The 17057-nt window shown below is 32.6% G+C and overlaps 1 protein-coding gene across 7 annotated transcripts in view; it reads left to right on the forward strand.

Moving 5' to 3' along the window:
- LOC114327765 (phosphatase and actin regulator 3) overlaps nucleotides 1-17057 on the forward strand; it is a 1198052-nt gene that overhangs the window by 1134294 nt on the left and 46701 nt on the right. For all 7 annotated transcript variants that reach the window (XM_050655618.1, XM_050655619.1, XM_050655622.1 and 4 more), the window contains 2 exons: nucleotides 192-374; nucleotides 6477-6719. In XM_050655618.1, the coding sequence (XP_050511575.1) occupies nucleotides 192-374; nucleotides 6477-6719 (426 nt within the window). The remainder of the gene's footprint in view (nucleotides 1-191; nucleotides 375-6476; nucleotides 6720-17057) is intronic.

The raw sequence follows: 17057 nt of genomic DNA on the forward strand, positions 1-17057 counted from the left end.
GTTTCGAAGTCCTTAAATATATCTTGTTTCATATAACAATTGGTTGTATTGAAAATATAGTTCCACATCTAACAAATTCGATACCTTAATGGATATCCATCCATTGAACAATTTCAATTTTCCATTATTTATAGCATTCATTTTTCTTACTTTCCTACCGTGCACTCATTTTGATTTTCTTCCTGTTGCAGAGCCGAAAAAAGAAAAGACTGATGGAGCGGCACACAACGGCGCTCTTTCTCCGAACGGAGAGACGCCCTTACATGTCACTCAACCCCCCGGAATGGAAAATATCGGTTCGAAGCCAGAACGGCCGAGCACTTTGGGACACGGGAAGCTTACCAGGAGGCTGTTGTGTTATCATAGCGAACACTGTAAGTACTATATTTAGTAACTCAAGTTGGTTATTTGTTTTTCTGAGAAGTCAATCACTATATTAGTAGCACTAATCTGTATTAGACTTTCGTTGATTCTAAAAAAGGGAAAAATTGAATATAAGTACCTTTATAGCTGAAAAATGATAAAATAGATTCTAGATTGAGATAAGTTAATCACATGTTAATATACAGTGATGAGCGCACTAACAACCGGCAAAATAACGCAAAAGATGGAAAATATATTAAGTTGTGAGATAAAAAGAGATGAACCTAGTGGAGGTGTTAACTTTAGCGATAGTAACTTATAGATTGACATTATATTGATTGTTTCCCACCTTTAGACGTATCGGACGAATTGAGAAATGCCACTGTCACAGTGACAGTTTTAGTTGACATACTCCTCTGATACGTCTAAAGGTGGGAAACAATCAATATAATGTTAATTTATATGTTACTATCGCTAAGTTTAACAACTCTACTAGTTTTATTTCTTTTTATCTCACAATTTAATATATTTTCCATCTTTTGCGCTATTTTGCCGGTTATTAACACGCTCATCACTGTAATTATATTCACATATATTTTGTTATTATATGCATTGCATAAGTCTCTTGTTCTTATTCCTTCAATGTGAGTCCGGATGACATCAAACCACTTCATTCATGGTCTTCCTCTTCTTTTCTTCCCTTGTTCTTCTGCTTGCAGAACTCTTGAGACTTTTCTTTCTTTTTGGCATTGTAACGTTACAAACGTCACATCTTTGCTATTTTAATTTTAAATAATTATTTTACTTTATTTTCTTTAATATTTCATTAGTAATAATCTTCTTCTGTTTGTTTTACTTGTTGTTTCGTTAAAAACCTGTTTGGCGCCCTCTTTTGTTATCCTCTATTTACTATATCTCTTTTCAATCTAACATCTAAATCATCATACTGAACGTACATACTTCATATATCCTTACTCTCTAGATATCTGTCTTTCATTACGAAACATGCTTATACTACCTTTCTACAGTTCACGCTGTCATGTCTCATGTCAATGACTGACTCAAAATGGTGGGCCCAACGTGGGGCGCCAGTGAAGCGAATAACGAGAAACTACCTCTGCTAATTGAAATACAATTTGAAAATAATATTTCAACCAACCAAGATAGTTATCGTTCACCCTAGCTTACCTCAGTCTCCCAAGGTGTGTGTTCGTCTTGTCCTAATCTTAAATATGAACCATGAAAATTCAGAATGGAAGCAAACAAAATAATATTTTAACTAATCATGTTTATTGTTCAAAAAGATATAATAAAAATATGACTTATTAAATGCATTAACAAATATATTCAGATTCTTGCCAAAAACTAACAATTTGTAGATTATACTTATGGGGTTTGTTATTGGTTCGATGGTAACTTCTTGATGTCGAATGGTACAGCTGTTAATTTCTCTCGACCTGGGCTAGATGGATTGCCTCAGGTCAATGCAGCTAAAGATGTTGAGTGTTGCTACAGTTGGTGGTTGTTGCTGTCTGGATGCATCCTATTGTCTTGGCCTTATAAGTGACATCACCGGTGATGAAGACCCATCATTCCCGAAGGGGGAAATTATTCGCTTCAGCATTCGTAAAACATGTCCTAATTATCTAACTCTCTGTGCCTTGATTTTCTGTATTATTTTTGGTTTCTTATACATCTCCATTAGCTCCTGGTTTGTTCTTTTGCGCCATTCCCCGTTAGTCTCTTTTATACCACTAAAAACTGTTATCATTTATCAATATTTTCCTTTCCCAAATCTCTAACTTTTTTCTTTTTTCTGATTCATTGTCCATGTTTAAAATGCATACCAAACGCTTCGGGTGCTGTTGTTTCATATGTTCGAATCTTGGCTGACCTGGATACGTTTTTTACCTTTAACATTGCGTTTAATAATCCTACTGCTTTGCTACCTTTCACCATCCGTTTATCTATTTCTCTCTCTTCGCCCTTATTTGTAACTGTTACTCAAAGGTACTCAAATTCTGTTACCTTCTTAAATTTATACTCTCTCTCTCTCTCTCTCTCTCTCTCTCTCTCTCTCTCTCTCTCTCTCTCTCTCTCTCTCTCTCTCTCTCTCATTCGTAATTAGGGTAATCCATTTATTTTCTTCTGCATTTTCCCCATTTCGATACACTTATTTTCTAGCTTCTTCTTCAAATTTTGTGAACATTTTTCGAAGTTCTATTCTTAAACGTGTCAAAACTACCAAGCCATCATCCAAACCTATGCATGTTGTCTTTTTTTCATAACCATGCCGCTTCTCTGGACCTTGGCTCCTTTAATTATTTTTTCTAGAACTAGGTTCAATAAGTCTGTTGACCAGTGTTATCCCTGTTTTAATCCTCTATTGACGTTATTGAACTGTTTTCAAAGACTTTCTCCATCATTACTTTATTGACTGTATTAGTTAGTTGATCTCGTTACTTCGTATAGTCCGTTTTGTGAGATAATGAAGTAAGATAAGCTAAACTATTATATTATTATGAATCTTGCAGTATGGACTTTTTGAAATCAACCAAAGAACAACTGATATTCTAACTTATTTATTTATACATCGATTCTGCTTCTTAGGTTTTTCCTAATTTTTCAAGTTCCTTTTCCATTTTTTCCGACAGCATCGCAATATGATTGTCTCACTAAGGACGAGAGATGTGTAATAAGGAGTAGAGATAATTGACCGAGTGAGATTGTGTCGATAACGTGAGAAACGGCTTTTATATAGGCTTTCAAAGTGAGGGGACATTTTAAGATCTTTTTTATGGCTTTTTAGTTGGTAACAAAATCACTAAATTTTTTACGGCAGGCTATTAAAAACCTTTTTAGTAAGAATAGAATAACAAAAAATGGAGGTGTATTCCTAAATAAAATTTGATCTAGATTGTTGACGCCTACAGTTTGGCGGTTCAGATATTGTGTAAATATAATATTTAGAGTTAGATCATTTAAAAAAGAGTCTGATTTACATGGACGTGTGTAAAAGGATCGATTCATACTGTTTTTATGCCTGTACAGGGCCGCCGAGAGGGCGGTACAGCCGGTCCATTTTACCGGGGCCCGGCGATGTAAGGGGCCCGGCGTCGACGAGACCAAAGACGTAATTTTTCTCGTTTTTTTGCTCTTCACTGTATGTCCATAATGCGTTTAATTAATACTCGGCTATATTTAATATTATGACCTTTAATCGATTTGGTTTAAAATTTTAACAGCAATAAATCACAGGAGTCAAGTACTACAGTGCAGTCAGATAAAACTATGGTATGGATATGGAGATTAAACATATATCAGGGCTTCTAGAAGAATTACAAAAAATGAGAAGAATCAATGTTGAAAAATCTAAATTAGTTATCAGCGATTATGGAATAACTCCAGTATTTAATCAAATAAAAAAACGGCGCAAAAAGCCTGTGAGATTTTTGATGATTTGCCTGGACCTAGTATTGATGCGACTGATAATTTTGAGCCCGACGCAATATTTCGCTGAGAAATATGTATTTAATATTATCTTATAATAAGCAATTTAACCAGAAGATTTAATGCGGAAAATAAATTTCATTCGCTATTTAAAATTGTATGACTATTTCGAGATGAAGATGAAGACAATATTAAAAAAATGACTGATATACAGGGTGTCCAGAAACTCTACCGACAAACGAAGACAGGAGATTCTTCAGATAATTTTAAGATAATTTAACCCAATTCACTTGGTCCGAAAATGCTTCCTAAGGGAGCTAGAGCTCTTTGAAGATGGCGTCTTGTAATTAGTTTTTCTTAAATACCTCCAGAACGCTTCTATTTAGAAAAACAAAAATTGGTACGCGTATTTATCTTCAAGATATAAGTCTAATCCATCCATTGCAAATTTCTAGTACCGATCATAGGCGTCCGTTTTGGGTAGGGTAACGGTTATTTTATCGCATAACTTTCTTATCTTTAACTTTTATGCATTTCTGATACTGGATTATTAAATTGGGAAGTATTTTAGTATTAAAAGGTACTCTTGTTTTAAATCGGTATGACACACCGTTTCCTAGAAAAATCAATTTGAAAACTTTTCGCTTTTTGAATTAAAAAATAATTCAAAAAAAACTGTTTAGAAAGACGAAAACTGGTACATTTATTTATATTCCAGAAATAAATCGATTTCATTAATTGCGAATTTCTAGTACTGGTCATAGGCGTTCGTTTTGGGTAGGTCAATAGTTATTTTGTAGCATATCTTTTTTGTCTTGAATGTTTGAGCATTTTTGACACGAGATTATTAAATTATAAGGTATTCGAGTACTAAAAGTTACTCTTACTTTATGTTGGTAAAATACTTCGTTTGTTGTTGAAAAGTTCTTTCAATTTTTTTTCAAATTCCAAAAACTAAAAGCTTTCAAATCGATTTTTCTAGAAAACGGTGTGTCCTACCACCTTAAACCAAGAGTACCTTTTAGTACTAGAATATGTCACAATTTAATAATCCGGTGTCAAAAATGCATAAAAGTTAAGGACAAAAAAGTTATGCCATAAAATACCCGTTGCTCTACCCAAAACGCACGCCTATGACCGGTACTAGAAATTTGCAATGGATGGAATCGATTCATCTCTGAAAAGTAAATATGCATACCAATTTTCGTTTTTCTAAATAGAAGCGTTCTGGAGGTATTTAAGAAAAACTAATTTCATGACGCCATCTTCAAAGAGCTCTAGCTCCCTTAAGAAGCATTTTCGGACTAGGTGAATTGGGTTAAATTGTCTTAAAATTATCTGAGGAATCTCCTGTTTTCGTTTGTCGGTAGAGTTTCTGGACACCCTGTATGTATTGCGCGAGTTTTATAAAGAAGACATCAGTAAAGAATTGATAGATAAAATTTTTTATTTTAGGGCGATATAAACGGATAATATTGGTGAACCACTTTCTCCAATAGATTTGATTAATAAAATTAAACATCTCAAATTTGAATCGTTATTGCATTAAGAATATTTTGCACATTACCGGTGACAGTCGCAAAAGCAGAAAGATCCTTTAGGTTCCTTCTTCGCATAAAAATGCTATCAGGTAATGATAGCTACAATGAAACAGGATCGGTTAGTTGCCTATAAACTTTGTGAATTGAGAATGATTTGGCAAAACCATGCGATTTTTCGAAAATTAGACTTTTTGCCGATCAGAAAACTCGAAAACACTTGTATTATAAATATTTTCACTATTATAAATATAATCAAAATTTAATAAAATTTATATTTGAAATGTTTCTTATTATTTATTATTAATAATTTTATTTGTATAAAAATAATCAAACAGTTTTTTGCGCTCTTCACTTTTTGCCGGGGGCCCGCCCTTCACTTTTTACCGGGGCCCGCTCATCCCTCTCGGCGGCCCTATGCCTATAACCTCGTTTTACTGACGCCTAAATTTGTCCTTTCAATTTTTATGTAAATAGTCTTTCTTCGAATAGATGAGAGGATCGAAAAAATTTACATTTAAGTAAGACTTTTACCAAAATTCTAATTTTTTGTCGATTAAGTAAGCATTGCAAAGAAATATAGTACTCTGTACTATTAACTCTAAGGTCAGACGAGCGACAATTACAGCGCTGTAAATGAAGCTCAACAAATGGGTCCCACGGTGAGTGTAGTGGATGGCCAGACTGAGCTGTAAATGTCGCTGCAGCAACGTAGGGTCATAGGGTGGGACCCATTTTTCAAGCTTCATTTACAGCGCTGTAATTGTCGCTCGTCTGGTCGTAGACTTATAAAAGAATATGTTAGGTTACAGTGCTGTAACAATAATAATGATGTTTCCTTTGTTTTCAAGTTTGCTATTATCAATACTCAATGTACACAATGTTAATTACGTATAATAAAAGTCCGTATACCTACACAAGAAAACAGAAAATAGCCAGTATTGCAAAAATGTAATTAAAAGGTGTACAGAAGAGGTTTTGAATATGCACTCAAAATTAGCATACTTAAAATAATAATCTAATCGGTATGGCCGATTAAAAGTGAATAATATCTTATAAAAATAAAAATGTGTATGATAAATCAGGCACCTGAGATAATATTTTTAAACCTTCTATATTTTTTAGTCGCCGACGGGCAATCTGTTCCACCAGGCAGCACACCTCCGCCCCACGAGAAGCATCTCCACAACATCCCTCCTCCGCATATTCCGGTCGGAGTACCAGGGTTCATGTTGTCCGAGCTGCCCGAACCGCCCATTCCTGTTTCAGAAATCGGACCGATCCCACCTCCGCCGATGTTTAGTTCGCCCAGTCCCATTCCCAATAGACTCTCGCCACCGCCCAACCATCACAACTATGACTACGATGGTAAGTTAAAGAAGTCATCATAAATAGGCTATTGATTATGTTCAAAATAAGAGAGCTAAAAGGAACTACAACGTTGTGTGTGTGTGTGTGTGATGAGAGAGTGATGAGAGAGTGGATGGCATTAGACCATGTCTATTTGCCACAGAATTTTTTAATTTAAAAGTGATTGTATCTTCTAGGTATAATTACTTTTTCATATATCTATTTTAGCTTCTAAGATAAATTTAATTAAAATATCGTAAATTCCTTTGTCTTGTTGTGCTAATAGAGTAGTGATACTAATCGGTAGACTTGTAAGTTTTCTTAGTTCTTGATACAGCGTATCTGTATATGCAGTATATTTTTGACACTCTAAGAAAATATGATTTATATCGGCTACAGGATTTTCCGGACAATGGGTACAATGCGGAGAGTCAATGATACCTATCCGAAACAAATGGGCTGGGAAACGTCCATGATTCAATTTTAAACGAGATACTATAGACGAATGTCGCCTATTATAATTCCAAGTGTTAATATGTGGAATAATTTTTGGTAATGCTGGGTGAATTTTAAAATAATGACTTTCAGAATTGGATGAAGATGTTCTGTAATGAGCCTCCCATCTATCCCTAACATCTTCCTTATACAAATTAATAATATCTAATGAGTTATAAATATTTAAACTCAATTCTGAATTCAATGCTTTTTTGGCTGCAAGATCAACAGCTTCATTTCCAGATATCCCTGAGTGACCCCTTACCCAAACTAGTGTAACTCCTATACCACGCTCTTGCAGTTTAAATATACTATTTCTTATAGATAATATAAGATTATTTTTATAGTGTTTTATTGGGGAACTATTAATTGCCTGCAACACTGAAAGAGAGTCACTTACAATTATCACAGATGAAGTTACATTAGCCTCGCACCAATCTAGAGCTTTCCCTATGGCTATCGCTTCTGCACTAAAAACTGTTAAATAATATGGAACTTTAAATTCCTCAACATGATTGGTGTCTGAAACGAGAAATGCACAGCCTGTTTTATTTTTATTTTTTGATCCATCCGTATATATGACTGTTTTATTTTCTCCTAGATTACCAAGTACAGATTTGAACATTAATTTTGTGAGATTTGAATTATCCGGATAGTTTGGTATGATAATGGTTGGTTTAAGTATTAAAGCTTCAAAGTTTGTTTCGTATAATGGATAGTTATTTAGGGTATATATAAGTTTTTTATGCTTTTCTGTATAAATAAAGGCATCAGCAAGTGGAGGAGAATTTTTAATTCTCCAATATTTGTTTATAAAACTCTGAACTGCTACATCTGCGATTTTCTTGACCATAAATGTACTAAACGTCCTGTATTTTATAATTTGTTTGTTCGCTAAATATTGTCTACGAAAACACAAGGGCGGTTCTTGTGCTTCAGCAAGAATTGCACTATTTGGTGAGGAGACCATAGTTCCTAGACATATCTTTATTGCTTTATACTGTATTCTGTCTAAAATTAATAAATTTGACTTACTAGTTGAGGCGTAAAGTGTACATCCATAATCCATTATTGATCGAATGTAGGACTTATAAAATGTAAGGGATATATTAACATCTGCACCAAATTTATATTTGGAAACTACGCGCAGAAGGTTAAGCCCTTTTTCACATTTCTGCTTTACGTGTTTTATGTGACTCGTCCATAAAAGCTTATTATCAATATGGACACCTAGATATTTATATTCTGTCACTAAGGGAATAGTAATGTCACCTATGGTACAAAGATCAGAGGTTTTTAGTCTGTGTCTGGTAAGACACATTACCGCTGTCTTGTCCTGTGAAAAACTAAAACCCATATTATTAAACCAATCACGCATGCAGTAGAAAATATGCTTTAAGTCTCTAATACATTGTTCATATGAATCTTGGATGGTATAAAAACAAATATCGTCCGCGTATTGGATAATTTTTATAGTGTCATCCATCAAACCATGCAGTTCAGCTGTGTATACGTTAAATAAAAGTGGACTCAATATAGATCCCTGCGGTAAACCGTTACATACCGTTCTTGGTCCGTGGAGTACATTTTTGTGATCACGAATATATATTTTCCTGTTTAAAAACAAGTTTATTAAATTAGTTGCTACCCATTTGCTGATACCCATTCCACACAATTTTATTTTTAAGATACTCAAATCAACCACATCATACGCACCTTTTAAGTCGACAAATAAACATAACATGTATTTATTTTCAGAAAAACATATTTGTGCATCAGTAACCAAATGAGTCAATGCATCAATAGTACTATGACCTCTACGAAATCCGTACTGTGCAATGGGTAGAAGAGAATTGCTTTCAATAAAATATTCTAGTCGAAATTTAATCATTCGTTCAAATGTTTTAGTAAGACACGACATAAGTGATATAGGTCGAAATGATGACGGTAATTTTGGATCTTTATATGGCTTTTGTATTAGACATATGACAATGTTTTTAAGACTCTCAGCATAATCTTGTTTCAACCACCAGTTGTTGAAAACTTTTAAAATGATTTGTTTTGCTGAGTCTGGAAGATTGTGTAAAATTTTATAGGTAAAACCGTCCAAACCAGGAGCCGTGTTCTTGGTTTGTTTTAGTGCCAAAGAAAGCTCTGAAAAGGTGAAAGCTTCAGAAGTACTATCAAAAGTAGACCGAAAACGAAAATTATTTAGATCTTCCACGTTGACATTGGAGGCTGAGGGCGGGGCAAGCTGATTCAAAACATCCTCAATTAAATCGTTATTTAATGGAGGTCTCTTTTGTTGGTGATATTTGTTTCTGATTGATTTTATATAATTCCAAATTTTAGAAAGTGGAGTAGATCTATTAAGTTCATTAATAAAATTCACCCAGCTATTTCTTTGTTTTAATTTGAAAATGCGTTTAGCCTTTGCAGAAATATTTTGATAGACCAGGTAATTGGGAAAATTTCCTTGTCTTTTAAAAACCTTAAGGGCTTGGGAACGAGCTTCTACTATTTTTGAACACTCTTCGTCCCACCAGTAGGGCCTTGGCGAAGAAGGAAGAAATGGTTTTTTAACAGGCATTGATTTAGAAGCTGCTGAAGATATAACGTCAAATAAATGTTCTGTCAGTTGACAGTTATCTAGATCATTGACAGGAAAGTTAATATTTATTTCATTTTCAATAAGTGCTTGGAAAAAAGACCAATCAGCCCGAGAGTCGTTCCATTTGGATGCAGGATTTATTTCGAAAGATGTAGGGGAAATCTGAAGTTCAAATTGTATAGGATAGTGGTCAGAACCTAGTGTATCTTCTCGTACGGACCAATTTATCAAATCCGCCAAGAAAGGAGAGACAATGGTTAAATCGACTGCAGAGTGGTTGCCATTTGGATTTACCCTAGTGGGTGATCCATCATTTAAAGTAACTAGTTCCAAAATATCTATAACTTCTATTAAAACCTTTCCACCACGATCTTCCGGGATAGGACCCCACCTGTAATGGTGTACATTAAAATCACCACAAAAAATTGTACGAGAAATATTAAACTGTTGAAATAAATTTAACCAATCCTTCTTTGTCACAACTATATCAGAGGGTTTGTATATTGAGACAAAAGAAATATTCATATCCGGAATAAATACTGCACATACTTCAATGCCGTTTTCAAAATTTGGGACTATTACACATTCTTGATAGTTTATGGTTTGTAAAATAAAAATACCAACGCCTCCATAACCATTATCTCGACATTTTTTATAGAAATTGTAACCTTTTATATAAAAATTACTATTAGACTTTAGCCAAGTTTCGGAAACAATGATTACGTCAACGTGGTTTGTATTAAGGTAATTTAATAAACTACCTTTGTTAGTTGTTATTGATCTACTGTTCCACTGTAAAATAACTAATTGACTTCTAAATATTTGTTTGTTAGCCATTAAAAGTACTTATTAAAAAAATTGTTTTTCACTTGAATCAGATTCACTAAATGTATCCATAATATCAGTCGGATCGTTTGAAACGAAGGCATTCTCAACAAAATCCCTGATGTTGGATTCCGTAAGAGTATTAAGTGAAAATTGAGAATTTTTTTGAAACTTATTTATAAAAGATGTAATTAGCATTATAGTTTTTTCTTTATAATCTATAAACTCTTCTCTGTAGGGGTTAGGAATAATGGGTTTAGATTTTTGACTAGGTTTATTTGATTTTTTAGGTGGCATATTATCAGCTGTAGGAGAGGTTGGATGTGATCGCTTAATGGATTTTGTAATGTTTGGTTTAGGCATTGATTTTGGTTTTTTAATAGTGAAAGTAGATGAGCTATTACCTGAAGTGTTTGGTAGGGACGGAAAATTATTATCATTACTTAATATTGAAAATCTATTATTAGTCGTTACTTTTGCATATGATGGGTTGTTATATATGTGTTCTGCTTCTTTAAAAGATATATTTTCTAAGGCCATAATTTGTTTTATCCCTTTTTGTTTTGTGTATACAGGACAGACACGTGATACTGAAGGATGGCTGGTATTATTACAATAAATGCACATGTTTTCTTCCTTACATTCTTCTTCTGTATGACTGGTATCTGCACACCTTCGGCATCTCTGATTTTTTGATTTGCATTGCTTGGCTGTGTGGCCGTAATGCAAACATTTGAAACACTGTACAACGGGTTGTACATAAGGTTCAACGCGGAAGTTACATAAATTTATTTGTACACATTGAGGAATTTCATTCCCTAAAAATTCAATAATGACCATTTGTCTATCAATTAAGCACGCATTTCCATCAGAGTCGATAATCCGCCTTTTCATACGCTGAACACCCACTACCTCTCTGTTTGATTTGATTGCAGTTAATAAATATTCTTCGGAAAAGAAAGTATCTACCATTTTGACCACCCCTTTTTTATGAGTGTAGAATTTAGGAATAAATGCTATTAAATCATTTTTAAGAATAACATCGTGATTAACTAATGAATTTGCTATTTCTAATGAATTGAAAATAACTTTAACTCTATTAATTCCAACGGGTTTAATGTCAATTACATTATTCTTCAATTTCTCATCAACAAGAAGAAAATGGCCAATCTTAATGGGGAATAACCTTCCTAGGTTCAAATTTTTATGCTGCACGAAAACAAAAAAGGGCCCTTTATCGCCTGGTCTATATTTATTATTAAAATCGATTTGTACATACCTGTTCTCCGTGTTATCAGTTTCACTGTTTTTTTGATCGGGCGGCTTATCAGCCGCCCTTTTTTCGGACATTACTACTTACTAATTAATAATTGTGTTAAACTAAATCCTATCAAAACTAAATTTATATTGTCTCTTTTTTTAAATCACTTCCGCAATAATAAACGCACAAAACTCGAATACGACTGGTCACTTTGCCTAACGAATTCGAACTGAACTACAACGTTAACGGGGTTTTATTGTTTCATATGGTTAATGGACCTCTAAATATGGAAAAACCGCGGAGTGCTACCATTTAAAGGGGTGCCTTTTGAGAAAGGGGTGAATTAGTCGCTAGGCACAGGGTGCATTAGGGTAAGTTCTATGCACTTTCGGTACAAACCCGTCTACAGTAAAATTGTTCCAGGTTAAATTTACTATCGAAATATCACCTTTTGTCAATTTTTTTTTACAAAAATACATTCAAAAAGAAGCAAACAAACACGAAAGAAAACAATTTTGTTTTTTGCCCCATAACTTTTTCCACGGGGATGTAGGTATAGATAGGCATTGCTTCACAGAAAAAAACTTCTAACTTTCCTCTTTAAAATGATGTTTGGTAGAAGTGTTCAGAATTTATAATTTTCGAAATATGATTTTTAAAAGTTCGCCACTCACAGCATTTTTGGGTCATTTTCGTAAATATTGTTCTGTAACTGTTTTCTACGTGGTTTTAGGTACGTGTAATGGTACATGTAGTAAGAAGAGAAGTCAATTGCCTTTAAAATTGTCTATTTTAGAAGGTTGTATACTATTTTTAAGCAAGATATGGTTTTTCAAAGTTTGATGTGTTTACGATTATTTTTAAATTTCTCATTATAACTTTTTTTTCTTCTACATTTAGGTATATACATTGCTGAATACAAAAGAAAGCTTATTTTCTTTACTTTAAAATGGTGTATTGTAAAAAATTCTACGATTATTTTTAAACAAGATATGCTTTTTCAAACTGTGACACATACACATGCAATATGTCACACTAAGTTGGAACCATATGGAAAACTTTTTTATTATTAATTTTATGAAAAAAAAAAGATTCTTTATAAAATTATCTGTATAGCCTAAAACCTAAGATGCGATTATCAGATATCAAATTTTATCAATAGTATACGAGGTATGTTAAAAAATATGAATTTCGCTCAAGAGTAAAGTACTTTTAAATGTCACAATATGGAAAAGTATTATTAGGAAAAGTTATTTGGAATTAAAAATTATTTTCTAATGTGCAATTATATTCTTCTAATTGAAAAAAAAATTCAAAATTTTTCTCAAATTACGGATACCCTTGGATATCCTACGGATATTTTGTTTAAAAATAGTCCTAGAATTATTTAAAATATATACACCACTTTAAAGTAAAGAAAATAAGCTTTATACCTAAATGTACAAGAAGAAAAAGTTATAATGAGAAATTTAAAAAATAATCGTAAAAAAATCAAAAATTATTAAAAATATAACATTTTGAAAATCATAACTTGCTTAAAAATAGTCGTACAACCTTGTACAATAGATGATTTTAATGGTCATTGACTTCTCTTCCTACTAAATGTACCATTGCATATTACCTAGAAATGCGTAGAAAAAAGTGACAGAACAATGTTTGCAAAATAATGGGGAAAATGGCCCAAAAATGCTGTGAGCGGCCAAATTTAAAAAATCATATTTCGGAAATTATAAATCCTAGAGACTTCTGCCAAACGTCATTTTAAAGAGGAAGGATGGGAGTTTTTTTTTCTGTAAAGCAATGCCTACCTATACCTATATCCCCGTGGAAAAAAGTTATGGGGCAAAAAACAAAATTGCTTTCTTTCATGTTTTTTGGTTTTTCTTTTGAATATATGTATTTAAAAAAAGATATTTTTGACTTTAAAAGGTGATACTTTGATAGTAAGTTTCATCTGGAACAATTTTTCTGTACACGTGTTTGTACCAAAAGTGCATAGAACTCACCCTAATGCAGCCTGTGCCTAGGGACTAATTCACCCTTTTCTCAAAAACGCACCCCTTTAAATGGTAGCACAGCGATTTTTTCATATTTTAGAGGTCCATTGACCATATGAAACAATAAAACCCCGTTAACGTTGTAGTTCCTTTTAGCTATCTTATTTTGAACCTAATCAATAGGGGACATACGATAGGTTTTTATACTTTGCTGAACATTTTGATTGTTGGTACGGTTAGGTTAGGTTTGGTGGTATGCAGATTACCCCAAATTATTTGTGGTCAACCTAGATGACCTACAAGTTCTTATATGAACAAAATAACGTATTACAATCAACCATTTGGACTCAATATAAATGAAAAGAAGACAAAGCTAATGAAAATTAACAAGAAGAAGATATAAGGTCAACTCCATGTCAACCAAACCCAGTAGAAAGAGTGATGCACTACAACTACCTCGGCATAATAAATGAAAAATGCACTAACAAGCAAGAGATAAGAGCGCGCATCAGAAAAGCTAGATCCACCTTCAACCGGATGGGTGACTTCTTCAAGAGCCACAACCTCCATCTTGATATAAAAGTAAGAATTCTGAGATTCTACGTGTTTGCTGTCTTTTTTTATGGTGTTGAATCGTGGACCTTGTTCGAAGACATGTGCAGAAGATTGGAAGCATTTGAGATGTAGCTATATCGGAAAATACTTAATATCCCGTGGACTGATCGAATGGCAAATGAGGTCCTCAGAAGAATGAAGAAGAGGTACTGACCACCGTTAAATCTCGAAAGCTTCAATTAATTAGATTTATTAGTATTAGAAGTTGGAATAAGTGTTGATGAATTTAGTCAATTTAACTTAATTTTCGTTTGTTTACTTGATTTTTTATCAGGACTACATCTGTTTCTTTTTTACATTTATTTCTTAATTTTCGATTTGAATTGTTCGGTATATGGAATGATTTCAGTTTTGGAGTTAATGATTTCAAAATCCACAAGGAAGAAATTCCTGTAGCTGGCTGTATACCATTAAATTACAAGTAAAATTTAATAAAAAATTTTGTCCTGGTAACAGGCCTGTCACCTCTTATAACACAATGACCTAATAGACCAGGGCGCATCTGTAAAAATATTAGTACATTTGGACGTTGAGAGGTGACTCAAATTTTTTTGCAGAAATTGCTTGAAAATAAATCAAATAATAATATTTGAGTTATTCTCCCTCTCATAAAGGTCCGGAACATTGTTAAAATAATCAAAATGTCAAAAAATTAAGGAAAAATTCGATTTTTTTCTTGGTTTTTTGATTATAACTTTAAAAGTATTCATTTCCGAGAAAAGTTGTACTGACATAAAAGTTGCGTAATTAAATTTACTACAATATAGAATTGGTTAAAAATTTTAAAAATAGTTACCCTTGTTGCAAAATAGCAATAATTGCGAAAAAACCCATACAAAAACAAGTATTCGCATTTTACGTTGTTCAACCATTTTGCTATACCTTCGACCTTCATATTTGACCCAATAAAACCTTATGACATAATAAAATAACACTGTAAATTTTATTAAGATCGGTTAAATAAATTTTGTAAAATAAATTTTGCAATCCAGCTTTCGTAAAAAATATTCATTTTTTCAAAATGTTACAGGACTGAAAATAAAGCAGATAGCAAGTTGAAAATTTTTTTGCATATAGAAGTGTACTGTACCTTTTATTCGCAATTTTGCAAAATTAAAATCGATTAACACCACGGTGTCAGGAACTTTTTTAAATAAACATGAATTATTGGTGCTACGCGCAGGACAGCGGATAGTTTGCTCTGATTGGGCATTGCAATGACCTTTGATAATGATTGATACATTTTAATTTTTATTACATTTCGATATAAATAAATAAATTTGTTTATTGCAAAATAAAAACACATACTCTATCCTTTGAAATAACACTTTTATTAGCAAAAACTTTATTTGTTCATATATTTTAACTTAAATAATAAAAGTTTATTATTTTTAAACATATGCAATTGTTTAAACAACATTTCACAAACAATAATAAAATTAGTTTGATTTTTGTGGAATTAAAATATTAAAATACAACAAAATATAGAGTAAGAAAATAATATATTAGATAAAGATTGGAAGAAATTTTGGTGGAAATCAACTTATGTGAATCGAACACCGCTGTCCTGCGCGTAGCACCAAAAATTATTGTTTATTTCAAAAATTTTCTGACGCCGTGGTAATTAATCGATTTTAATTTTGAAAATTGCATATGAAAGGTACAGTACAGTTCTATAAGCAAAAAAATTTAACTTGCTATCTGCTTTATTTTCAGTCCTGTAACATTTTGAAAAAATGAATTTTTTTTGCAAAAGCTGGATTACAAAATTTATTTTGCAAAATCTATTAAACCGATCTTAAAGAAATTTACAGTATTGTTTTACTGTATCATAAAGTTTTTCTGGGTGAAATATGAAGGTCCTAAGTGTAGCATAAATGGTTGAAAAACGTAAAATGCGAATACTTGTTTTTGTATGTTTTTTTTTCGCAATTATTGCTATTTTGCAACTAGGGTGACTATTTTTTAAATTTTTAACCAATTCTATATTGTAGGAAATTTAAATACGCAACTTTTATGTCAGTACAACTTTTCTCGGAAATAAATACTTTTGAAGTTATAATCAAAAAACCAAGAAAAAAATCGAATTTTTTCTTCAATTTTTGACATTTTGATTATTTAAACAATGTTCCGGACCTTTTTGAGAGGGAGGATAACTCAAATATTATTATTTGATTTATTTTCAAGCAATTTCTTCAAAAAAATTTGAGTCACCTCTCAACGTCCATCTCAAAACAGATCCGCCCTGGACTATAATTAATTGACCCACTTACTACCTGTGGGAGTCATATGTTGCCCTAAAGCCGCATCCATAGGAATTTTATCCATCCTTTGGATTTTAGGATGTTTATATTTATATAAGACTTTTAGTCTATTTGTAAAAGGTTTTAACCTTTGTATTTTTGGGTGGCTCACCATGTGCTTGTAACACTGATGATGCTCTTGTTACAGAGCGAAAACGTTTTGTTTATATGTTTGTAGCCCTATAGCGGCTTTTTAAACTAATATACCTTTTACCAGGACAAATTTTTTTATTAAATTTTACTTGTTAA

Source organism: Diabrotica virgifera, chromosome 7, assembly GCF_917563875.1.
Source record: "Diabrotica virgifera virgifera chromosome 7, PGI_DIABVI_V3a".
NCBI lineage: Eukaryota > Metazoa > Arthropoda > Insecta > Coleoptera > Chrysomelidae > Diabrotica > Diabrotica virgifera.